This window comes from Urtica dioica, chromosome 5, assembly GCF_054948205.1.
Source record: "Urtica dioica subsp. dioica isolate 48M chromosome 5, U.dioica_male_clone48M_v1_H2, whole genome shotgun sequence".
NCBI classification, from domain to species: Eukaryota; Viridiplantae; Streptophyta; class Magnoliopsida; order Rosales; family Urticaceae; genus Urtica; species Urtica dioica.
Window position 1 is genome coordinate 41,263,799 of NC_142760.1, and position 26,345 is coordinate 41,290,143.

The 26,345-nt window shown below is 36.5% G+C and overlaps 4 protein-coding genes across 4 annotated transcripts; all 4 read left to right on the top strand.

Annotated features, from left to right (window-relative positions):
• Positions 1–24: 24 nt before the first annotated feature.
• EMB2729 (Alpha amylase family protein) lies at positions 25–8,107 on the top strand. The gene is made up of 21 exons (XM_089615336.1): positions 25–437; positions 529–600; positions 857–921; positions 1,034–1,702; positions 2,954–3,126; positions 3,254–3,343; positions 3,955–4,030; positions 4,546–4,653; positions 4,904–4,994; positions 5,083–5,184; positions 5,387–5,489; positions 5,581–5,718; positions 5,806–5,877; positions 5,979–6,083; positions 6,155–6,232; positions 6,307–6,414; positions 6,793–6,873; positions 6,971–7,075; positions 7,155–7,240; positions 7,327–7,381; positions 7,853–8,107. Exons 1-21 carry the CDS (start codon positions 145–147, stop codon positions 7,883–7,885), a joined length of 2,703 nt encoding a protein of 900 aa, XP_089471462.1. The 5' UTR covers positions 25–144; the 3' UTR covers positions 7,886–8,107.
• A 1,715-nt stretch (positions 8,108–9,822) lies between these two features.
• Positions 9,823–15,562, top strand: LOC149398584 (uncharacterized). Its single transcript, XM_089615237.1, has 9 exons — positions 9,823–10,101; positions 13,133–13,204; positions 13,353–13,442; positions 13,564–13,606; positions 13,738–13,844; positions 13,929–14,024; positions 14,106–14,296; positions 14,664–14,733; positions 15,026–15,562. The coding sequence occupies exons 1-9, from the start codon at positions 9,952–9,954 to the stop codon at positions 15,137–15,139; spliced, it is 933 nt and encodes a 310-aa protein (XP_089471363.1). The 5' UTR covers positions 9,823–9,951; the 3' UTR covers positions 15,140–15,562.
• Positions 10,260–13,126, top strand: LOC149398585 (Tetratricopeptide repeat (TPR)-like superfamily protein). The gene has a single exon (XM_089615257.1). The coding sequence runs from the start codon at positions 10,260–10,262 to the stop codon at positions 12,771–12,773; it is 2,514 nt and encodes an 837-aa protein (XP_089471383.1). The 3' UTR covers positions 12,774–13,126.
• A 3,091-nt stretch (positions 15,563–18,653) lies between the features above and the next one.
• On the top strand, positions 18,654–22,629 carry RTL2 (RNAse THREE-like protein 2). Its single transcript, XM_089613975.1, has 4 exons — positions 18,654–19,174; positions 19,888–20,040; positions 20,714–21,093; positions 21,900–22,629. The coding sequence occupies exons 1-4, from the start codon at positions 18,788–18,790 to the stop codon at positions 22,072–22,074; spliced, it is 1,095 nt and encodes a 364-aa protein (XP_089470101.1). The 5' UTR covers positions 18,654–18,787; the 3' UTR covers positions 22,075–22,629.
• Positions 22,630–26,345: the final 3,716 nt, after the last annotated feature.

Consider the following 26,345-nt stretch of genomic DNA (forward strand, 5'->3'; position numbering starts at 1 on the left):
CCCCCCGAGTCAACTCAAAAACCTCTCCGAGACTTCTTTCTTATCCTTAAACCCAGACAAGGCATAATAAACAAAGCCAAAGAAAAATAAGAGCAAAGCAAAAGCAGAGAGTAGCTTTTTCATTTTACATAACAAAAAAAAAAAATGACTTCCCTTTCGTTCCAAACCAACGTTTCTCTTCGCCCGAACAACAGTTCCGCTCTCGTCTCTCAATTCCCAAACGCTTCGAAACGCATATCGTTTCCCAAGAAAACGACGGTGGTTTGTTCAGCCACAGAGCAACCGAATCAACAACAAGAAGAGAAGCAAAAGCCACGTCGGACCAAGAGGACGAAGAAGAAAGCCGACTCGGACGGCGAAACAGCGAACGACCCAGTTGGGTTTCTTCGCAGAAATGGGATTTCCAACAAACAGTTTGCTCAGTTTCTTCGTGAAAGGTACACATATGCTTTTTATTCTGTTTTTTTTTTTTTTTTTTTTAAATTTTTTTAAAGACTTTAAGAGTGAGTGAATTGGTTTGATTTTCAGGCATAAAGCGTTGAAAGACCTGAAAGATGTGATCTTCACTCGTTTCATGAACCTCCAGGAATTGGCTTCCGGGTTAGTTCAGCTAGACACTTTATCTTGTTTACTTAGAAAGCCTCATATTTTATCAAAGTCACATTTCTGGAACTGAAAGAAGAAGGAAAAAAAACTTACTCTAAAGTTCAATTCTTTTTGGGAAATTATGAAGTTGGCTAAAAAATAACTTTTTATTCCCTTGATTTTTTTTAATTTTTTTTTATCCTATCTCAAGCATAGTTTTCTTTAATAAAGATTAAATTTTTTTTTCACAATTTTCTGTATTGCTCTCTAGATTTGAGTTACTGGGTTTGCATCGCCACCCAGAACGCCGAGTCGATTACATGGAATGGGCTCCAGGTAAATTTGAGTAAATGAGCATGCTTTTTCTGTTTTTGGCTTACAACGACCATCGAAAACCGAGCATAGAAAATTTCGACCTCAAAGAACAAATTTTTTTTTTTTTTGGCAGGCGCTCGGTACTGCGCTCTCATCGGGGACTTCAACGGCTGGTCTCCGACGGAGAACTGCGCTCGAGAGGGTCTCCTCGGGCGCGACGACAACGGGTATTGGTTCATCATCCTCGAAGACAAGATGAGAGAAGGAGAAGAGCAAGAAGAGCTCTACTTTCAGCAGTACAACTACGTCGACGACTTCGACACAGGCGACAATGGCGTCCCGATCGAAGACATCATCAAGAGAGCCAACGACGAGTACTGGCTCCCCGGCGAGGACGCCTACATGAACCGCCGCTTCGAGCTCCCAGCCAAGCTCTACGAGCAGATCTTCGGGCCCCACGGGGCCCAGACCCTGGAGGAGCTCCCGGAGATCCCCGACGCCGAGACGAGGTTCGAGGAGTGGAAGGAGAAGAACAAAGACGACCCGGATCTTCGGTACCACGTCGTCGACAACGGGAAGGAGTACGACGTGTACAACGTCGTGAGCGATCCGGTCACGCAGGCGATGTGGAGGGAGAGAGAGCCTCCGTTGGCTTACTGGATCGAGACTCGCAAAGGAAGGAAGGCGTGGATGAAGAAGTACGTCCCGACGATCCCTCACGGAAGCAAGTACCGAGTTTATTTCAACACTCCCACCGGACCCTTGGAGAGAGTCCCGGCTTGGGCTACTTATGTTCAACCAGGTAACCTTTTTATTTTTTATTTTTATTTTTTATTTAGTAGTATGTACGTCTATAAATAGGGATTATAAGTCACAAAAAATTTAGAGATTCACTAAATAGCCAACCTTTTGTGTGATATGACTCTGTTTGGACGTTTTTAGTATTTAGTTTATGCCTTTGAAGTGTAATGGTTATTTACAATTATTAACGAATATTTACAACTGTTAGAGTCTTTTTGACTTTGTTAATAAAATCTCGTGGCTATTTACTTGAGTTTTCGTATGGTGTGTATCTAAAGAGCCCTTACAAATAAGGCTCAAGTGGTTGATCTAGTGGTAAGGGCGATTCTGGGGACCTCATCAGTCCCCAGTTCGATTCCCTCTGGAAGCGATAATGTCAGGGTCTCGTGGATTTAGTCGGTTTATCAAAAAACAAGTTCGTTTCGATGATCCCTCATGGAAGAAAGTACCGAGTTTTTTCAACACTCGTACCGGACCTTATTGGGGACCTTAAGGATAGTATCGTAATTATAAATTAATAGGTCAGTTAAGCAATTGCTTCGTATATAAATAAGTTGAGAGTGAAAGGGAAGGTTGGGGTGTTTCCAGGGGGAGAGATTAAGCCTCTTGTATTTTCCTATTTTGTGAGTAATGAAAGATTCAAGGTCTTACCATAAACCTGTTTTTATTAAGTAGTAAAATATGTAAGTCTATAAATAGGTATTATAAGGGTTGGTCTAGTGGTTAGGGCGATTCTTGAGACCTGATTAGCCACCAGTTCGGTTCACCCTGGATAATGTCACTCGTGGATTTAGTCAGGTTATAAAAAAACAGATAATTAAAGTAGGGATTATAAATAATCATTTTGGTGGGTTTGAGTTAGTTTGGTGCAAGGCCTAGTCTTCTTTTTTTTGTTTATACATGAACGGTATATCTGTATTGATGAAAATAGAGAAGAAATGGATATCAGGAATCTCTTCCTTCCACTAATGTCTCACACAATTTTCATGATATAAACCCTACTTATTACTGTCATTTTCTTATCTCTATGTTCCTAACATGTTTTTAGATAGTTACACGTCTCTCGAAAACCCAGTTAGCTTGAACTTTGTAGTGATTATCTATTTTCTCGCCGACCACCATCCATACTATTACTGTTTGTGTTTCTCTTTAGAAGTCATTTTTCTTCTTCTTAGGTTTCTAGTATTTGTTGTTTCATAATCAATTCTCTGAAACACGTTTAATCCGAATCCGATGCAATGATTACGAGTAGGCGAAGATGACAGACAAGCTTACGCGATCCACTGGGAACCGCCTCCGGAGGAAGCGTACAAATGGAGACACGAACGCCCAGAAAAGCCGAGTTCGTTGCGTATATATGAGTGTCACGTTGGAATCAGCGGCTCAGAGCCAAAGATAGCTTCTTTCGGTGAATTTATGGAGAAGGCAAAGATTCCTTGACTTTTTTTTTGCTTCTCTATATGAACATTTTATTTTCTGCTGAGACGGTTTCTTTCAACTGCTGAGTTTTTTTGTTTTGTTTTGTTTTGTTTTATTTTTTTATGACTTTTAGGTCCTTCCTCATGTAAAGGAAGCTGGTTACAATGCAATTCTGTTGATAGGAGTTGTTGAACACAAAGATTATTTCACTGTTGGCTACAGAGTAAGCTCATTTCTACTTTCACTTTGTTTTAAGTCTTGTTTTTAATTTAAGGGCAAATAGTCCTTGAACTGTTATGTAAATGACATTTTGGTCTCTAAACTAATTTTTGTTACAGATAATTAGGTAACTAGCCATATTTACACTTTCAAATTGCTATATAGCCACCTTTTTCGTGAATACTAGATAAATGGCTACAAACATGACGTGACATTCTTGATATGTCCTTTCGTTGAAATAAAATGGTGGAGTATTGACGTCAATTTACGCGTGTAAATACATGGACGTGACTATTTACCTAGTATTTACGAAAGGTTGGTTATATAGCAACGTGAAAGTGTAAATATGGCTATATACCTAATGGACCCATTTTTTAAAGCAAAATAGTCTTCAAACTATTGATTTTGTAGCATTTTAGTCATTTTTCAAAATAATATATTTCGTCTATTGAATATGTCGCTAACGTAATACCTCAGGGAATATTTGTTCTAAAAAATGTCTTATCTTGTTGGAATGGTTTTGAGTTCTTTTTGGAAAGACCTGTCTTGTTGGAATTGCTCTCATAAATTTTCACTCTTAAAAGCAAAAATTCTGTTTATTTACTCAAATGGCAGGCCACAAATTTATATGCTCCAAGCAGTCGATTCGGGAACCCAGACGACTTCAAGCGCTTGGTAGATGAAGCTCATGGTTTGTCTTTATATTCGTTTTCTAGCGATTCCTTTTCTCTAACCATTTCTTGCAAAAAATAAAAAAGTTTGTTTTCATCTGAGTTTGTGTGTGAACACCTATATTTCGTAGCTAGACTACCCTTTTTTAAGATAATCAGATTCCCGGGAACATATATTTTAAATTATAAATCTTACGAGTTCTTGTCACTATGATTTAAAACAGGGTAGTCACTATTTTTAAATCAGATTCCCAGGAATATTTTTAATCAGGTGTGTGAACACCTATATTTCGTAGCTAGACTACCCTTTTTCAAGATAATCAGATTCCCGGGAACATATATTTTAAATTATAAATCTTACGAGTTCTTAGTCACTATGATTTAAAACAGGGTAGTCAATAGTTTTTAATCAGATTCCCAGGAATTTTTTTTTGTTTACTACGAATGTGATCACATTACCGTGTACCAAACATATTTTTTTGTTTTTTTTTTTGTGAACGTACAAGAGTGTTCAATGGTGGTTTGAATTTGGCAGGACATGGACTGTTGGTTTTCATGGACATAATACATTCCTACTCGGCCGCTGATGAGATGGTCGGACTCTCATTGTTCGATGGGTCGGACGATTGTTTCTTTCACACTGGTTACTTGCCTCACACTCAAATCTCTTTCAATTGAAGAAATAACACTTTGTCAAATAAAAACTTTTTGGAGATAAAAGCTCGGATACTAAGCTAAAAGGGGACTTGACCAATTCCAATCTCGAATCAGATTGGAAAAATTAAGACCTTTTAAAATCAGATATAGTTCCAACATGATGGTTTTTTTTATTTATTTAATATAGATTTATCATTTTTATTTGCTGTTGTTGTTTTGGTTTGTTCGTGAAATAGGTAAAAGAGGGAATCACAAGTTCTGGGGAACCAAGATGTTCAAATACGGAGACATCGATGTTCTACATTTCCTTCTCTCGAATCTCAACTGGTACTCGAAACTTCAAGTTTAGTTTTTTTTTTTTTTTTTTTTTTTAATTTGTCTTTAAAACTTAAAAAGTATGATATTTTTTAAACAGGTGGGTTGAGGAATATCACGTCGACGGTTACAACTTCCATTCACTGTCGTCGATGCTCTACACACACAACGGTTTCGCCACTTTTACCGGCGATGTGGAAGAGTAAGTCGCCTCCGAAGTAATCCGAACCAAGACATTAAAAAAAAAAAAAAAAAAACAGAAAAAAATACAAGAATATACATCCAGTCCCAAACCCTTTCGTACTCCATTGATAAACGACACGAAAATACTAAACTCTCCCAAAAGACTAGTTTTGACCCTAAACAAAGCAATTTAAGTTCTATCACATTCATTAACTGTGTAGGTATTGCAATCAATTTGTGGACCGAGACGCGCTGTTGTACCTCGTCTTGGCCAACGACATTATGCACACTCTCTTCCCGAATATAATAACAATCGCCGAAGACGTAATACTCCATCATTACATAGTTGATTCATGCCCTACTTTTCGAGCCTGTTCTGATGAGGGCCTTTTTTTTTTTTTTTTTTTTTTTTCAGGCGACGTGTTATCCAGGAATATGTGAACCAACCTCACAAGGAGGGCTGGGATTTGATTACAACGTCAATCTATTGGTGCCGGATATGTGGGCGAATTTTCTTCAGAACGTGCCCGATCACAAATGGAGCATGAATACGGTTTGTGGCTGATCTTTGCGAAAAAAAAAAAAAAAAATCGAAGCTTTTATATTTATATATAGCTTTTGTTGTATTTTATTTTATCAGATAGTCAGCACACTAGTGGGTGATAAGCAATACGCCGATAAGACGCTTGTATACGCAGAGAATCATAACCAGGTATGATATATTATTGTTCCTTTAATGCTAAGAAAGAGATGTCGGTTTTATTTATTTATTTATTTATTGTTTAACACCGTGCGTTCTCGATTTGATGTTAGTCGATATCTGGAGGCCAATCCTTTGCAGAGATATTGCTCGGAAAAATAGTGAAAGAGTCTGATAATTCCCAAGAATCATTGCTCCGGGGCTGTTCTTTACTCAAGGTAATTCCTTGTATGATCACGTAAATCCCAATTGATTATATAATTATTTATTAATATTTTTGTTGTCGCAGCTTATCAGATTGATTACGTTCACAATTGGAAGCCGGGCTTACCTAAATTTCATGGGAAATGAATTTGGGCATCCAGAGGCGAGTTCTTAATTTCTTTCCCTAGAAAACTTGTATTTCAAGTAACTAATAATTTCTCTCGCATCCCGCTCCAGAGGGTCGAATTCCCGATGCAAAACAACAACTTCTCGTTTTCACTGGCAAACCGAAAATGGGATCTTTTGGACACAGGAGTGCATAGCAAGTTATTCGCCTTTGATAAGGTACAGTTCAATAAAAATAGGGTCAAGCGGCTATATAGCCAAATAGAACTTAAGCTTTTGCAAAATAGCTATAGTTTGCCAACTATAAGCAAATTAGCCAAAGTAAGATTAATCTAGGCTGGATTAAATTTAATACCAACGAAATGTAAGCTTTATGAAGGCTGGATTAAAATTAATTGAGGCAGGATTAAAAGTCGTAGTATTCTCAATTAGCTATTTTGCTATACCTAATGAAACTAAGGGCTATTTTGCAAAAGTCATAGTTTGAATTGGCTACTTCATATCATTTTTCCTAAAAAAAAAATCATTTCTTTTATGTTGTTTCAATGTCAGATGATGGTAACTAAAGCTTCTTTTTTTTTGGTTGAAATTTTTTAGGACCTCATGAAGTTGGACGAGAAAGAGAGAGTTCTCACAAGACCTGTCCCAGAAATTCATCACGTGAATGACGAGACAATGGTACGACTGCAAAATCAATTTTAATTCAATCGTTTCATGTGACATAATTGTTTTTTTTTTTTTGTTTTTTTTTTATTTTTATATATTTAATGTACAGGTAATATCATACTCGAGAGGCCCGCTTCTCTTCGTGTTTAACTTCCACCCGACAGAGAGTTACAAAGAGTTCAACATTGGAGTCGAAGAAGCCGGAGAGTATCAAGTAGAACATTTTGTATCCTATTTTAAACTCGAAACAATTTCACAGCGTTTGGTTTATATGTTATTTTATTCTGTTGCAGCTTATTCTAAACACCGACGAAATCAAATACGGAGGTCAAGGGCTTGTAGAGGACAACCAATATGTTAAGAAAACTATTAGTAAAAGGTAAAATAAATGACATTCCATGATTTTGCTTATTCAATACTCTTGTTCAATTGCGAGCTTTTTTTTTTTTTTTTTTTTTTTTGCAGAATTGACGGTCAACGACACTGCTTGGAAGTGTCTTTGCCTAGTAGAACTGCCCAGGTTGGTCTTTGTTTTCGAATGCCTTTATTTTATTTCGCTTTTTTTAGCGCAAATAGCCCATGAAATATTTATAATTTAAAAAAAAATACTCCTCAAACTGTTGGTTTTGTAAGTCTTTCGTCATTTTTCTAACCTTTTTTTTTAGGAATCCAGCACCTAAACATAGTTGCAAATCTCAAAAAGTATAATTGAAACAAAATCTCACTCTAGAAATAATATCGTGTTAAATTTTTATCAGTGCTTGTAGGGCTTGAATATAATTTAAATAGTTTAGTTCGTAAAATGCAAGCTATTCAAGCTGGAAAATATGTTTCGAGTTCATTCGTGATAGATTTCATTAAAAAGTAATTTTATTTATTTATTTATTTATAAAAATGACTAAAATATCACCCAATTAGTTTGACGACTAGTTTGCTCTTACTTAGTTCAAGCTCAAGTGTTCTCTCTATGTTTTTTTCCCCTTTGTTGCAGGTTTACAAATTAACACGCATTTTAAGAATATGAGATCATACTCTTGCCCCAAAGTCGATGCAAACACTGTTTTGCTCAAATTTAACACCTCTACTTCGACGCTCAACGACTATACGAGACACAATATCTCGACATTATATGTACGACGGTGTTCTCTGTTCATACAGAAACAGGCATCAAAGCTTGTCGTCTGATTTCCGATGAGGTTTTTTATTTTCCATTTTTGTTACATATGTAAAATCTTGAATTTTCATAAATAAATATATATATATATATATATATATATATATATATATTTTATAGACTTGCAAAGAGTTTAGATAGCTCATTGAAATAATACCGTGAAATTGTATTGTTTAATCTAAAACAAAAATTGGTCCGTGGTAAAGGGCATTCCATGGCTTGGGCAATGAGCATTATGTTGCAAAATAGGTCTAGTTCTCAAGCTCGGCTTAGCCAATGAAGTGAGAGATTCGGAGCCGAGCGAGTCGTACAATTTTTGGGTCATTGAGGGCGTTTTTAGTAGGAGTGTCATTTTTCCATGATGAGTAAATGATGGTATAACAATTTCAAAGTGATTTGTATGTGTAGGTTTATTTCTTGGGGTACAAGTGATATTTACAATACATGGATTGTACATTCGATTTTACAAGAAACTAAGACAAGAGAACAAACTTTACCTCCGACCAAGACTATATATTAGAAGGGATATTTTAGAAACTATGTGTGACACTGCACAAAATACATCAACTATGTGTCAAATGTCTAGAATTTGAAAAATATATACATATTTACTAAAAAAAAAAAAAAACTTTAAATGCATATTTTTAGAATTTAAACTCACCCCCGCACTTTCTCTTCCTTTTTCGAACGTCTCTCTCTTTTTCCCTTTACAAAATTAATAAAATGTTGATTAAATAGAAAACTTCAAGTTTGTAAATGGCTAGTTTACTACATAAGCCTTAGAAATAAGCCACAACATAAAGAAAAAACACACTAATTCTTTCACTTGCAAACACAAAAAAAACACACAATCAAACACAATTTTCCAATAAAAAAAAGGTTCAGTGGCTAATGTTTCCGAATAAGACCAAGCAAAAGTAACTTTAAGAAACTTAGGCCCCGTTTAGTTATGTTTTCTATTCCTGTTTTTTGTTTTCTGATTCTAAATTCTAGAAAACAGTTTTAGAAAAACTGTTTGGTTATAAATTCAGAAAACAGATTTAGAATCATGTTTCTGTTTTCTTTGAAATTTGTTTAGAAAACAGAAAACAATGAAAAGTTGTTTTCTATTTTATCTCTATACAATTGAATGGAAAACATAACCAAACAACATTTAAAATACTCTGAAACGTAATTCTAAATCTGTTTTTTAAATTTAAAAATTAGAATCAGAAAACAGAATTTAAAAACAGAAAACGAGTTTAGAAAACTAAACCAAACAGCCCCTTAATTTTCAAAATCGTAGGTTCTTTGGACACGTGTATTGCGAAAAGTCACGTCATAATTGATTAGTGCTCTTCAGCCAGCTCGCGACACATGTCCCCCTCAATAAAAAAAAAATATTTATTTTCAACTTTTATTTACTCTTACTATTTTTAATTTATCTTATTTTATTACTCTTTCATTTAAAAAAAAATATAATAATCACATTTAAAATCCATATTAGTACTATTTTTTTTTTTTACACATGGAAAAACACTATGAAATTTTTTAAATTTCACCTAAGACATCAAAATCCATCGAAATTAATTGTAATGCTGTATTTTATTAGTGGTGAGACCGTGAGACTATTAAATCACAACGCAAGTGGAAACTTCTTACAAATTTGCAAGATTGTCCTTTTTTCGCTAAAGATAGGATTTAATTACAAATTTTCAAGTACAAAACACCTGAAAAATAAAAAATTCCAAAAACTAAAATACTACATCACAATCCAAAACATTTTAGGATAAAACTAAGATCTAAATCATTTTTCCAAACAAAACTGAAACTGAGAGAAAAACAAAGAGGCAGAGAAAGTTTATTAATGGTGTTTGTGTCCCTTCTTATTCTTTGTCTTCTTCCATAATTTTCTCTCTCTCTACATATCGTTTTCCATGTCCATGAATTCACCTTTCGGAGCTCCGTCGAACCCGACTTCGAGCTCTCCGCCGAGCAAGGAGACGAAAATGGCCTCCGCCGAGCAATTGGTGCTTGATCTCTCCAATCACGATCTCCGAGAGAACGCTCTGCTCGAACTCTCCAAGGTTACGTTTGCTCTTCGTCTCTTAGATATTATCGCTTCTCCGATTTCGCTCAAGTCTGGTTAATTTCATTTTTTTTTCTCGCCCCTTCCTGTAGTGTGTGTTTTTAAATTAGGGTTTCAACCTTAACCAGAGAACTTGAAAAATCCCCTAATTTAGGAATGGCGGTTTTGTCGATTGGGCGAAAGGTATTACATTTAGTGTCGACAAGGCTTTTGAAAGAATGCAAGTCCTTGAATCTCGCCATGCTCTTGCACCAACAAACCCTAGTTCGTGGCTTGGGTAAAAACTGCGTCCCCGAACTCGTCGGAGCGTATATCGGCTGTGGAAATGGCCGATCGCGTGCTCTGACTCTGCTCGAGGCTCTCGAGCCTTCACGCGTGTCTGTGTTCTGGTGGAACGAGCTGATTCGAGGCTCGGTTCGATCTGGGTCGTTGATCGAGGTTCTCGAGCTGTATAGCCGAATGAAGAGGCTTGGTTGGATTCCCGACGAGCACACGTTCCCCTTCGTCCTCAAAGCCTGCGGCGAACTCTCCGAGCTCCGACTAGGCACATCGGTGCACGGCTCGGTCTGTGCAACCGGGTTCCGAGAGAACGTGTTTGTCTGCAACGCGTTGGTCACGATGTACGGTCGCTGCGGGGAATTGGAAGATGCCCGGAAGCTGTTCGAGGAAATGTTCGGATTAGGGGTGTGCGACGTCGTTTCGTGGAACTCGATCGTGGCTGCTTATTCGCAGAACGGAGATCCCGAGAATTCGCTGGCGATGTTTGGCCGAATGACGAGAGAGCTTAGCGTTCGCCCGAACGCTTTCAGTATCGTGAATGTCCTCTCGGCCTGTGGTTCACTGAACGCGTCGAAATGGGGTAAGGAAGTTCACGGATTTTCCGTTCGTGGGGGTTTATGTGAAGACCTTTTTGTGGGTAACGTGGCCGTGGACATGTATTCCAAGTGTGATATGATGGACGAGGCGAAGAAGGCCTTCGAGAGAATGGAGGTCAAGGACGTGGTGTCTTGGAACGCGATGGTTACGGGTTACTCCCGGGTCGGAAGATTCGAAGACGTCGCTGCTTTATTCGAAAATATGAGAACTGGAGGTATCGAATTGAACGTCATAACGTGGAGCTCGGTTATTGCGGGTTTCGCTCAGAGGGGGTTCGGATACGAGGCCTTGGACGTTTTTCGAAAAATGCGAGCTTCGGGTTATTACCCGAATCCTGTTACGCTCGTGTCTCTTCTTTCGGGTTGTGCGTCCTCGAGAGCCTTGCTTCAGGGGAAAGAAACCCACTGTCATGCCGTGAAATGGATCTTGAGGCTGGACGAGAGAGACGTTGAGGGAGATCTGATGATAATCAACGGTCTGATCGACATGTATTCTAAATGCAAAAATCTGAGAACGGCGCGGATGATGTTCGATTCGATCGAACCGAAAGAGAGACACGTGGTGACGTGGACAACCATGATTGGTGGGTACGCTCAGAACGGAGAAGCCAATGATGCGTTATCGCTGTTTGCACAAATGGTTGGACCATATAACTGTAGAAAGCCGAATGCTTTTACTATCTCTTGTGTTCTAATGGCGTGCGCTCATCTAGGCGCTTTGAGATTCGGTAAACAAATCCATTCGTACGTGATCCGAAACGGCTACCAATCCAAGACCCCGTTCGTATCTAATTGCCTCATCGATATGTACACCAAATCCGGAGATGTCGATATCGCTCGAGCCGTCTTCGACACAACACATCAAAGAAACTTCGTGTCGTGGACGTCGCTTTTGGCGGGTTACGGCATGCACGGCCGTGGAAAAGAAGCTCTCGAGGTTTTCGGCGAGCTGACCAGAGCCGGATCGCTTGTTGATGGTGTCACGTTCGTCGTTTTGCTCTATGCTTGTAGCCACTCGGGTTTAATCGACGAGGGATTGCAATACTTTCACGAAATGAAAAAGCGGTACGGAGTTACCCCCGGGGTAGAGCACTATGCTTGCATGGTCGACCTCTTGGGCCGTTCTGGTCGTTTGGGCGAAGCTTTGGAGCTAATCGAAGCCATGCCAATGGAACCGAGCCCGGTAGTTTGGTACTCTTTACTTGGATGTTGTAGGTTACACGGAAACGTTGAAATCGGGGAATATGCCGCGAAAAGGCTGTTGGAGTTGGGATCGCAGAACGACGGGTCGTACACTTTGCTGTCGAACATATACGCAAAAGCTAGGCGGTGGAAAGATGTGGCCGAGATTAGGTCTCTGATGAAACACACGGGCGTGAAGAAGAGGCCCAGTTGCAGCTGGGTCCAAGGGAAAGAAGGCACTACGACTTTCTTCGTGGGAGACAGAGCTCACCCTCGCTCTCGAGAGATATACGAAGAACTCGCGAGATTGATCGAACGGATCAAAGACGTCGGGTATGTTCCAGACACGAGCTTCGCGCTTCACGATGTGGGCGAGGAGGAAAAGGGTGATCTTCTCGTCGAGCATAGCGAGAAGTTGGCTCTTGCCTATGCGGTCTTGACAACACCGCCCGGTTCGACGATTCGAATCACCAAGAATTTGCGTGTTTGTGGGGATTGCCACAGTGCCTTCACTTTCATTTCCACCATTGTTGACCATGAGATCGTTCTGAGAGACTCGAGTCGCTTCCACCATTTCAAGAATGGCTTGTGCTCTTGTAGAGGTTATTGGTGACTGTGCTGTGCTAAATAAAGAAGCTAAAAAATGACGATTCTTGCTGGGTCGTTTGTGAAAAATAAGACTTGTATTGCTTCGATGATCCTTTGGTTGCTGATTGTTTAGAGACAGAGTAGCCTTATAGCTGTGATACGTATTACTCAACAGAGACGTGTTTGAGACTGGACCATGGTCTGAAAAAATCATATTAATTAGAAAAGTGTACGAGTACATCAATACCATTCCATAGATTTTGCTGACATTGTCAGTTGCGAGTTTTTCTAGTAGTTAAATATCATTTTTTATATCAATATTTGGGTATCATTTTTATCACTTTCTTTACATATGTTCATAAGCCATTCATCTTTATGTTTCAGAAGCGAGAATTATTTCAGGATTTGGCTCCTTTATTATGGCATTCTTTCGGTACCATAACTACATTGTTACAGGTATTTTTATTTACTTTATTCAAATCTATGTGTCTTTACCGCTTCAAGTATCTCGAGTCTTTATTGGAATTTTCTTATTCTTCCTGTTGATTTGACCATTTATTATTCCACAATGGCTTATGATCATCTTCTTCATATTTTTATCCAGGAGATAATTTCTATTTACCCTGTTCTATCACCTCCGAATCTAACTCCTGCTCAGTCGAATCGAGTCTGCAATGCTCTTGCTCTTCTTCAGGTCAGTTGATTTATAAACTCTTAAAATTTCTTCTTTATTTATAGATTTCATTTATCATGCATTATAAGAAAAAACACACGGCATTGTGTAATGTTCTGGCACTTTTGTTTTTTTGCTGCAGTGTGTTGCCTCTCACCCTGACACAAGAATGTTGTTTTTAAATGGTAATGAGCTTTAATTTCGCTCAATGTGTTTAACTGGTGTGCTTCTATTTCAATGCTGAATTTTGCATAAAAAACACCCAATACTTGAAATTTCCTTGATTTTCTTTCTTCCTTGAAATTTTTAATTTCAGCTCATATGCCTTTATATTTATACCCGTTCCTCAACACATCGAGCAAATCAAGACCTTTTGAGTACTTGAGGCTTACTAGCTTAGGTGTCATCGGTGCCCTGGTGAAGGTAACGACGTTCTTGCCACATAAAAAAAAAACTTTGTATTCGATTATTCTGTTGAAATTCATGCTATTATAATTTTTTTCCCAGGTTGATGAGACAGAAGTCATTACTTTCCTTCTCTCAACCGAGATAATTCCTCTGTGCCTGCGAACCATGGAAATGGGCAGCGAGCTTTCGAAAACAGTTTGAGTCTCATTTTTATCCTCATTATTATTATTTTTTTTTCTTCGATTGGGGACAAACTGATAAAATTTTCCGGGGCAGGTTGCGACTTTCATAGTTCAAAAGATTCTGCTGGATAAAATGGGATTAGATTATATCTGCACAACACCGGAGCGGTTTTTCGCGGTGGAACAAGTGTTGGCCAATATGGTGGGGAATCTCGCTGAACAACCCTCGCCGCGCTTATTGAAACACATCGTCCGATGTTATCTCCGATTGTCGGAACATGAAGAGTATGTTTCGGAATTCTAAAAATCTTAGGGATGAAAAAAAAATTAGAATCTGAGCTATTTTCTGTGTTTCGATTAAGGAAAATTTGAGGAATAATGTGCCAACTAAAATTGAGATTTCAATTTCCTTTGAAAGCGGTTGAAAACAACATTCCAATAACATTCCGTTGACTTAGAATTCAAAATGTTCCTTTGCCTTCCCCTTCAAAATTTTATTTTACGTCGTATAACTCGGATTTCGAACATGTACGAAATGTGGGGTTATAAAGTGGATCTCATTTAACACGGTATCCTCTTCGTTTTGTCATGTCCAATACTCTTAACATCTTTTTTTTTTTTTTTTTTTTTTTTTTTTCTCTGTACCAAGCAGGGCTTGCAAAGCGCTTCGAAACTGCCTCCCTGATATGCTACAAGACTCCACTTTTAGTAGTTGCCTCAGAGTAAGCAAAGCCGATTCTGGTTATTGATTTTTAATTTTTAAATTCCTTAAGCGAGTCCCGAATCTGGTTACAAACCTTGTATGTTTTTGTAATCAAAATTTTACAATCCAATATTCTAAACTTTAATCTGTAATAAAGTGGTTAACCGGAATTTAAGCACAAAAAAATAAAAATAAAAATCAATAATAATACTTTCTAGGCTATTGTAGGTACTAAAAAGAAACGGCTAACCAAAGAGGTTTTGTAACTATTAATCTGATTCATCAATTTTTTTTTTCTTTATCTGATTCAGGAAGATCCAACTACGAGAAGATGGCTTCAACAGTTAATTCACAACGTCGTCGGCGGTGGAATTCGTGTTCCGGGGCTCCAACCTGGTATAGGCTTTGATCATATGATGGTTTAAATTTAAAATCTAATAAAGTTATTGGAGAGAAGAAGAAACAAAAAAGAAAAAAGGGGGAGAAAAAAAGGAGAAAAACTGATTTAGATTAGCATCCGTTTGCTTCTTCTGGGCAAAGTAGCAATGCGAGGTGTAAATTAAAGTTGAGTGTAAATTTAAGTGCTGGATTTAAGCCCAAGCTATGAATATTTGGTTACATGGCTATTATCTAAATTATTTTCAGTCAGTGATATTAGGTTAAGGTAATCAGCTTTGTATTTTGTTACAGCTTCCATCTCTCAAATTCTGAAGTTCTTTCACAGTTTTTGTGAGATAATAAACAGTAAACAACAGTCCTTGCTCAATCATAATAAAATAGAAGCGTACAATAAAGTTGAAAATATTATTACTAGTACTGGAATAATCATATATATGTTCCTGCTTTGGACCTTTGGTAGATTTTTGGCATGCTTTTCTTATTATATTCGTAGTAATTTAAGGGCGCTTTGGTAAATGTCTCTGTGTATTCGTATGAATGATTTTTGTTTAAGAAATGTGCACTGGTGAAAGGGTGGAAAGAACACAATATTTTTTTTTTATGGTTTTGTCGAAAGTGACCATGACATTTTAATTGTCCTTGTCTTGGCCGTTTCTTTCGCAGCCGTCTTTAATTAGTAGAACACGAGTTTAAATGCCCGCGCGTTGCCGCGGGGAGTCTAATATTTCATTATAAATAAATTAAAGATAATCGATTAAATGTCATGACTATTTTATATAATTTTTTTTATTATAAGTACGGTGATAAGGTAATAAAACATAGTAGAAACAAATGATAAATGCAAGAAAAAAATTGTAATAATTTTGCACATCAAGAGCGTACTTTTGAAGATTAAGTAAAAAAATAAACTCTTAATCTGTTTTTCATAACAATTAGAGCTATAGAAATAGTTTGATAGAGTGATACAATTTAAATTTATTACGTAATGCATTTTGGTTGTCTTCCATGACTTAGAATAACTGTATTATACCACTATAAAAGAGAACTCCGACCATGTATTTTTCATTTATACATCCAAACTCCGCATTTTTGCATTTGTATTTATCCTATGACAATTATTTAGTATTTGAATATTAATGTTTACGGTCTGAGTATATCAATACCAACTTCCTTAATTAGTACTTAGTATTGTAACCAATTTGAATGACTTTATTTTTCTTCTCTTAAATTAAGCTCATTAGTTAGTATTTTATTGTCTACGCTTTAATATATTTTTTTTTTACAGAAAAGAAGTCGTTCAATAGTTATTCATTAAACATTCATATATCTATCAATATGAACACCTTAGACATCAAATTTTTTGAAGAAAAATACTCAACCTCTCATCATATATATTAATGCACAACAAAGAGCTAAGAGAGAGAGAGAGAACTGTTACATTTTACGGAAAACAAAAATAATAAACATTGTAGACTTACTTGAATTTTGAAATTTGTTATTATGTTATTTTTTCCGGTAATATAATTTACCCTAGAAAAAATAAGCTTATTCCTCAAATTCCAAAAAGATAATTTATTTCAGTTATTATGTTATATTCATTTTCAGGTTTGTGCCAAGAGATCAACTATGTTTTATAAAAGCTACATATATAAAAGTTAGTGTAATTAATTGATTTTTACATTGTCATGTTTTCCTATTTCACCGTAGTAGTATTTTAGGAAAATTGTTTTTATAATAACATGTAGAAAATATATATAATTTGTATAGTGTATCTTGCTTTTATGTCACACGTAATCTATAATCTATGCTTTTAAGAAACAGGAGTATCATGTATTTTACAGCATACTTTTTTGGATCTTATTAAATACAAATGATTTATAGATCATTAAAATCTTAATGATTTATGTAATCCTAATAAATATAAATTCTATTAGATATTAATACATATATAACATTAAAAAAATGTGCTCATTTAACTCACAGGCACACATTTAGATAACACATTATACATGGCAGTGTTGATATTGACGACACGTGGCACATCATGAACCCAATATTTTTGCAGTGATTTTAGAAGTATAGTCGGTTACACAGATCCATGATTTAAAGTATGAATACGAAAAAAAAAGAAGGTAACAACGTGGCTGTTGATAGTTGGAGAAGGAAGTTACTGTAGAAACTACAGTATTATCGCACCCCCAATTAGTTATATAAGATGACATTTTAATTGTCCTTGTCTTGGCCGTTTCTTTCGCAGCCGTCTTTAATTAGTAGAACATGACAAATTCTTGAAGACTGTTGACGTGAAAGATCACTTCAAAGAAGTCTCGACAATTCGCGATGAAAAAGTTCGATTTAAATTTAAAAATGGACCCTAGATTTCCGTAACGAGATTAAATTTAATTACAAAAGAAATAAATGACATAGAAGGATCGAAATGTGGCTCTGAGCTTTTTTATTGGATCAATTAGCGAACAACGATGAACAATTCAAAAAATGACGAACATAAGCTACAAATAATAAGGTTAGGCGAGCTCGGCTGTAATAAGCTACAAATTCAATAGGATGAATGTAACGTACGAAAAAACGGTAAGCGTTGTATTTATAATTGTAGAAGGTGATGGGCAAACTCTGGTTCTTCAGGGCCACGTCGTGCGTCGAAAATGGTCATGGGTGATCACCTAGCTGCCATGTTTCACCTTTGACCCAGTCTTGATGGAACGGTTGGGGACGTCTCTTGCTGAATGGTCAGGCGTAGTCCAAGTCTTCAGAGAAACCGTTGAGATGATGCGTCGATGGGCGAGCTGGCCTTTGCGAATGTGAGCTCGAAGAATAACTGTGGGGGCTGGCACGAGGGCGAGCATGGCCATATAAGTGCTTTGATACATCGAGCTAGACTTGGATTGAGATCTAGCTAGACGTCTTTCGTGGGCTTCCATTCGGGCTTCGAGATTACTCTCTGGTCATGGACCAAATTGGCTAAATTTGGGCCACACCAATAAGTATTAATGGAGGACGAAATCTAACATCAACAAAAAGACATACACACAAGTTTAACTGTCGAGATGATTGAGACGCACGCAACGAGGATATGACCTAAATGGATGACATAATTGAAAATATAAGAAGTAACAACTTTGATAATAGTGGAGAGATTAAGAGAATATATATTAATATACGATATTTTTTTTAGGAATAATAAATGAGAGATAATTAACGGAGATTTTTAGATAAATTATTAAGAAAAATGATTAGGTACTATTAATTACTCGGGAATCATTTTTTTTTTTTTTCCACATATAAATTATCAAATTTTTCACAAAATCTATTTTACTATGACAAATTTATCGCGAAATCTAAGATTTTATGACAAATCCGATGATAGACATGTTAAGGAAAAACATTTTTTTTTATATAGTATCCCAAATCATTTAGAACGGGTGATATTATTCATGTCCAATTCTTCCAAGAACGCGTAGAATTCAAGGACTACACATGCAAATAATAGTCCTTTATTATTCTTTTTCATACTTTTTCTTTTTTGACTCATACGGCACAAAAAAACACACGCATATTTTGTATTCTGTTTTCATCGCCACAAACAGCAAAACAAAATCTTCTCTCATCTCTCTCTCTCTCTCTCTCTCTCTAAAAAAAACGAGAGATTCGAGTCGATGAACCCTTACTACCACTACGAGCAACAGCACCAGCAATTGCATCGGAGCTTCGCCGGTCCGTCGCCGGAGATGGAAGAGTCGGTATCGGCGGTGGAGATGAGAATCCAGTACGGGTTCCGAAACCGGCGTCTTCTGGAGGAAGCCCTAACGCACTCGTCCTCCGACGCCGGCAAGCCGACGTACCAGATTCTGGAGTTTCTGGGCGACACGGTGCTTCAAGTCGGCGTGAGCACTCAGCTGATCGTGGACTATCCCGGAGTGGAGCCAGGACAGCTGTCAACTCTCAGGGCCGCCATTATCAGCACCGAGAGTCTCGCCAGAGTCGCCGTCAGGCACGATCTTTATCGATTCCTCCGCCGTACCGCTCCGGCGCTCGACGAAAAGGTCTTTTTTTTTTCTTTTTCTTTTTTCTTTTTTTGTTTAGTTATTATTAATTCAGGTGACGAGATCGATGATTAAAAAAAAAGTAGAGGAAATAGTGTTTTTTTTGTTTTATTAGTGTATTATTGTTGTTATCATTTGTTTTTTTAGTAGAGATTTCTGTTTTTTTTTTTTTTTTTTTTTTTTTTTTTTTTTTTTTTGTAGGTGACGGGATCATGATAAAAAAAAAGAAGCAGGGTAAATTAATAGTGTTTTTATTATATTTATGAAATATATAATTTTTTTTTTTCATTTTTTGTGGAGATTTCTGGAATAGTTTTTTTTAATTTTTTTTTAATTTTCTTTTAAGTAGTGTAATAAAGGAAATGGTGTTAATTATTACTAATAAATTTGGTGGGTTCACTGAAGCAGGAAAAAAAGTGTTCTTTTGTAACTTTAAGTTGGAATGGGGTTCAAGGTTAGAGGCGTGGTTTTTTTTTCTTCATGAATTTGTGGTGAGTTTTTTTTTTTTAGAAGCAATGTAGAGAGGCTTTGGTTTTTGAAGGCTCTGTGTTTGGTTGTTTAAATCCTGGACTGTTTTACAAGCTCTAGCTTAAAAATGCTCATCGTGAAATATTAGAATTCCTCTTTCTTGTGGAACAAGAAACCTGTGTTTGCTTGCTTGATCACACTTGTTTTTTTGTTTTGTTTTTTGTTTGATGAATTAAATGAATTAGGTTTGGAAATTCACCGAGATTGTGCGTAGCGAAGACAATGCGGTGGCTCATGGTGGGTCGTTGAAAGCCCCAAAAGTTCTCGCCGATATAGTCGAGTCTATCGCCGCAGCTATCTTCACCGATCTCAACTACGATCTCTCGATTTTTTGGAAGGTGCGTGTAAAAAAAATACGGTGCTCTTCTCCCTATTTTATTATTCGAGTGCCGTTTTCTATTAGTAAAAGAGTGTTCTTGATTCTCAAATTTCGACTGTCTAAGAATTGCTAGACAGTCAACTTTTTGTAAATATTTTTTAAATAATCACCTCAACTTATTTACGACACTAAAAAAACTAAAATAATCCAAAACATTCCCGTCTATTTCGGGTTTTTTTTTTGTCTTTTTGAATGCCGTAAATAAATTGAGGTGGTTATTTACAGAAAATTTACAAAAAGTTGGCTATTATATAAAATGCTATAAGTCAAATAGCTATATAGCTAAAAGACCCATATACTTTTTTTTAATGATATCAACCACCTTATAAGCTTAAAACATATGCTTCTTAAAACATATTTTTCAACTAAAGTAATTCGTTAATTTTAATACAAAAAAAAAAATATATATATATATATTATGACCCTGAAAATACTAAATAAATATAAGAGCAATGCTATACTATTTTTGTTATAAATATAAAGTAGTATTTTTGTTATTTAATAATACTTCATAAAATTATAAACAAGTTTTTTGAAATTATTTATGTATATAGTTTTGATGACCGTTTTCTCTCTTTTTCTCACGCGCGCGTTTATTATATCTTATCGAGCAACGAGTTTTTTTTTATTAGGTGTTTAAGCGACTCTTGGAGCCGATGGCCAAGCTCGAGGACGTGTTAAAACAACCCCAACCCATAACGACGCTCTACGAGCTCTGCCAGAAAAACGGGAATAAACTCGATTTCCAGCACTGGAAAGACGGGCCCAAAAACGTAATTAGCGTCCACATCGATGGGAAACTCGTTGCCTCGGGATCTTCCGAGCGAAAGGAGACCGCGAAGCTGAGCGCCGCTAAGATGGCTCTAGTAAAGCTCCGCGGCTCGGCCGTGCCTCCGAGTAATGGATTGGACAAAATTATGTTGGGAATCGATTGTTCCGTCGAGATCGAAGGAGCGAAACAGAAGTTGCTCGACATTTGCGCGATAAAAAAGTGGCCAAAACCCACTTACAAGTAAGTACTCTATGACCCAATTTGAACTTTGAACTAAGCATTGCTTTTGTTTACTCGGGTATTGTTAAAAAAGTAAGATTGGTCGGGCATTGGTTTATTTCCAAGAGGTCTTGAGTTCGATTCTCAATAACACCTAGTAATCGCCAGTGTTTCAAGTTTCCAAATGTTGTGGGATCGGGCAGGGAATAGTAAAAAAAAGAAAAAAAAAAAAAAAGAAAGAAAGTAAGATTGTGTTTTACTGAAACTTTTTTTTTTTTTTTTTTTATAATAAAAAACAAGCTATTTGTTACAATATAATCTAGGATTATGTAGAATAATCTTGAATTAGAATAGTCTAGAATAACTTTTATTATCAGTAATTACTGCCTTGATTACATAATCTGTATAAAAGGCCTTTAACGTGAATGATAATATATAACTTTCCTCCAAACTTGCTCTGATTACACTATTAAAGTTTATAATTATGTTTAAGTGTTAAAATTATATCCAAACTGTTTAATGTTTGAAAATTTACATGAACTAACCCACTTAAAACGTTAAAATTGTAAATTAGCAAACGCTTTAAGATTTTAATCAGAATAGCTAAATTTTATGATGTGGCAATTAATTCAAATCTTGTATTTCAATTTCAACATTGTTTATATATCACTAAACTGCTACAAAATCAGAAGTTTCGGGACCATTTTTCTTGTAAAATTAGTTCCAAGGACCAAAATGTAAATCATATAGTAGTTTGCGATTATTTCCGCTAAAAACCAAAGAGAGATGCTCGTGCTTTGCGTTTGAAATACCTTTACGAATTGCAGAGTAGAGAAAGAGGAAGGTCGGGCCCACGAAAAATTGTACTCGTCGTCGGTTCAAATACCGACTGCTCATGGTATTCTATTCATCGTGGGAGACGAAAAGTCTAGGCTTCGGGTATCAGAAAATTCGGCGGCTTCATCGATGATTCATGCCCTTCGAGTGTCTCATTACCTCTGATCTGAAAATTGTAGCCTTGGAAAACGACGTCAATGTTTGATAGGAATTCGAGACGGCCGAAATAACTTTTACTATATAGCTTTGATGGTGCTAAAGCTTGACATGGGTTCGCACGTTGATTTTGGACGAGAGTGTCGGCGTTAAAACACGGCGATTGTCCAAAGTCAGCTTGTAAATTCATGTGATGCTATATCACCGTGATTCTAGATAGTATCGATCAATGTGTTGGAATATTTCACGCCGATTGTTTGATAACTTCCTATTTTTATTTTTTTTGCCGATATCGGGGGAGTTTTCAATGCCTGCTAAACACAATAATTTAGAGGTATATTCGTTTGTTGAGTTAAAACTTAATTAGTAACTCTTGCTATGTTTGCCTATGCTTGTATTGAGGATTTCTCTCTTACCAATAATTTGAACTTTTCCATGTAGTTGTTTTCCGTATCATAGTATCAAGAGAGCTTGTGAATGATATTGGTATTTTCTTTTGTTGCGAAAAAAATAACACTTCTGTAACATTGGTTCACAATAAAATGAGCTTTCTTATGGATTAAATGTTTTGGATCTTCTTTATAACTTCTAAAAGTTCGTTTCTTATTTGCTTGATTATTGCACTATTTTTGTACTTGAATTTAAAATATCATTCATTACGCTTAGGCAAAATTGATCAAACCAGCGAAAAGAAATACTTTTGAGGTTTGATCATTCAAAGTACAGCTTTGTTGCTGCGTTTAGTATCTCTAATCACCTTGCCAATTGAGAAATGGACACCATTGTCTCATTTTTTTTAATTGTAAATTACTTATTTAAAATTGAACAGAAAAACGACATATGTACTAAAAAACGACATATGTACTAAAAAAACGACATCCCTCTCTAATCCTCGATCATTAAACATTGTTTGGCTCGGGGAGAAGTAAATCAATGTAATTCTTACACGACACGAACATAACCAAGAATTGAACCGAAATGAAAAAAACTTCAAAAGCAGAAAGGTTAAAGTTAAAGTTCAGAAAGTTCATAACTGGCAAATGAAAATGAGAGTGACTATTTAAACGATAATACTTTTTGTTTATTATCTTGCTCTTTAAACTTCAGGAAATGGCATCAAGTGCTCATTATTTTGAAAATAATGCATGAGCAAAATAATAAAAGTTTTTTTAGTCAAATGTGCAAAGGTATGTTGTCATTTTTTTTTTTACAATACTGTTAAATTTTTTTACGCTGTTTATACGCTATTCCACTTTCAAAAATAATTAATAGCAGGGTCAAATAAAATATTGAAATATGATGCTTGCAAATTTTAGTTAATTCACTAACTTTAAACAAATTTTAAGCATTTTGTAAATTCATTCATTTCAATTTTTTTATGCATCATAGAAATTCCATTCAAGCTAAAAGCTACTAATGAGAAAACTACAAATAAATTAAGTATTCAACAAGACTAAACCGACTACGCCAGTCGAAAATGGACCTACTCGATATGTGCAGAAATATATCCATTTCTCAAAATCAGATATAAACATCTACGAACCCAAAGATGATAACATGAAACGTCACTCAACCAACAACTAGCCAATAATTGGCTTCCAACCTCCAAAAGATGCCAAAAGGAGGACCACCTTCTCAAGTCTGACACTTGTTAATGCAACTTCTCGGATAACATTCACATGACACGTGTCGGAGTGCGAGCTTGTGACGTGTCTTGATCTTTGGTTGTCGGATCACGTTTCGTCGGGTCTCGAAAGGATGTTGAAGACTTGATATCCTCTTGAGAGTCTTTCGGACTGGTGAATATGTTCTTCTCGCCTTCTCCGTCGTACTAGTCAGATTCTTCGTGTTCTCTTCGTTATCTTCTCTTGGTCTTGATTCCTTCTTCTCTTCTCTCCGTCTCCTTCTTTGTATTTTTCTTGATCTTTTGAGTGCTTTGAGAGTTTTTTTTCTCTTGAATTGGATCTCTCCCCCAAATTGGTGAAAAATGAGGGGTATCTATAGGAATTTGATTGTGCAAAGTCATGGGCATGTGAGACCCACTTGGTCAGAGGGATTCTCCGGTTTTGGGAATTCTGGCGGAGGGGTCCTCCAGTTTTGGGGATTTTGGCGGACGGGTTATCCGGTTTTGTGGGCTCAAGCGGAGGAATCATCTGATTTTCCTGGGGGGAGATCTTCTGGTTTTGGACAAGCCAGCGGATGGATCCTCTGGCTTCGGGATGTTTGGCGGAGAGATCCTCCGGTTTTAGGAGTCTTGACAGAAAGATCTTCTGGTTTTGTATCGTTTTTGCCTTTGAATTGTCGTTTTTCCCAAATGAAAAACGATGCCATAACAACACCTACAGTGAAACTTTGCGGCAGGTACTCAAAAGCCTGAAATCAACAAATAACCACAATTATTCATTTCTCGTTTTACGCGATTGAGGTTTAAAAAAACCTCGATGAAAATAGCACACAACAGTGAGAAAAGATTTAGTGATGAGTGCATTTTATACGTACAAATCGCTCATTTTCGGACTTGAATCGAAGCAATTCCTTGGTGTTTTTTTATATTTTTTTTGTATTTTTCTTTGTTTCTCAGGTTTTTGGAAAAATTTAATCCTTTGGAGCATAATGGAATAAAGCCGGAGAAATTTCATGGTGATTTGAAGACTTTCCGGGCGAGTTAGAGCTAATAAAAAAATATAGCGCCTTCTTCTACATGATTTGAGATTCTGAAGTGACTATTCTGGATAAACTCATTCCACCATAGATAGAGGATTCTTTTAGCTTTTTAACGCATATTTATTTGCGAAAATCGAACATCAGAGCCAAAAGATACGGCCAATTCAAAAACAGGGCGCGTCGCGCAAATCTATCGCACACCATGCGCGCGTTCATATGCAAACTGAAGCCCAGTTTTTACTTATTCGTTTTCAGGATGAGAAGTGTTCTTCGACGGATTTGACAACCCGACGAGTCTCTCAACTTCGACTTCAATTGTTCTTCTTTCTTTTCTTCTTTTATTAACTTTGTTGCACTCTATATATTTTTTAACATCGTTTTTATTTAATATGAATTCGTTTTTGTTTTTATTGTTTGTACTTTTGCTTTTGATTATTGTTTTGTGCTTAGTTTTTATAATGAATTCGTTTAGAGGCTAGATTTTTATGGGGCTGTGGTGTAGCCCGAGCCGATACTAATGTGTTGATGATTCTCTAATTTTGTCTATTGCTCGTTCCCGTTATGTTTGCTTGTTTATTAGCCGTGCATATTGTTATATTCAGTGATTAGCTACCTTTGAATTGTTATCTAGGATCATTTTCTTTTTTAGAGAGAGTAAATTATCGTGTTTTTGCTATAACCATCATTGTTGACCTAGGATAGTAGAAAATCTCGGCGAAAGTGTAATCGTTTGAATTCTTGTTCTTTATGCGTGTGGTTGTTTTATTAGGATTGGAAGCTAAGAGGATAATAATACGTCAATTACATAGGTTTGCTAGAGCGCTCGAGAGAGGATAGTGAATATGTTAGAAAAAGTAATTGATAACATAGGAACGAGACAACGATAGATAAAATAGGTATAGTTGACGTAGTCGTTTCGTTTTGAAGTCGTGGCCATGCTTTTTCTTGTTAGTTAAACTCGTTCGATTATTTGCTTTCTCGTCTTCTATTTATTTTGTAGTTTATCATAACATTCAATCGACATACTTTGGAATCAATTTGCGTCAAGCTAATCTAATCGTTGAAATTACTAGTCTCCGTGAGATTGATGCTCGTACTTCCATACACTATATTACTCGTGTGTGATTTTATCGCAACACTCAGCTAACTTACAACCAAAACAAGAACAAACCATTCATAAATTAAATGTCCTAGCAACAAGAAATACCCTAGACTAAACAACACATCACGAAAAATAACAAGCACCCTAAAGAAAATGATACTGAAAAAACGTCCTTTACAGAAGAGCATCTTGAGGAACAAACAAAAATCATTGTCAGAGCTCGATAGGACACGACAAGCAAGTGCAGATGAATTTGGGCCCCCAAAGAGGCGGTGGAAAATGATGGCCACAACGACGATCACATTTTTCGAGAGAGACCGGACTGGAATTGAAGTAGGTGTTGAGCGGAGAAACGAATCCAAATAAGAGGTCATTGAATCAACAGTCCACACGCTCCAAATTTTTTTTTGAAAATGAGAAACGCATGCGATGGATGAGAGATGAAAGAGTTGGATTTGAGATCTTTTGAGAAAGATCTAGGTATTGATAGGGGAGGCGGAAAGGAGCATAGGAA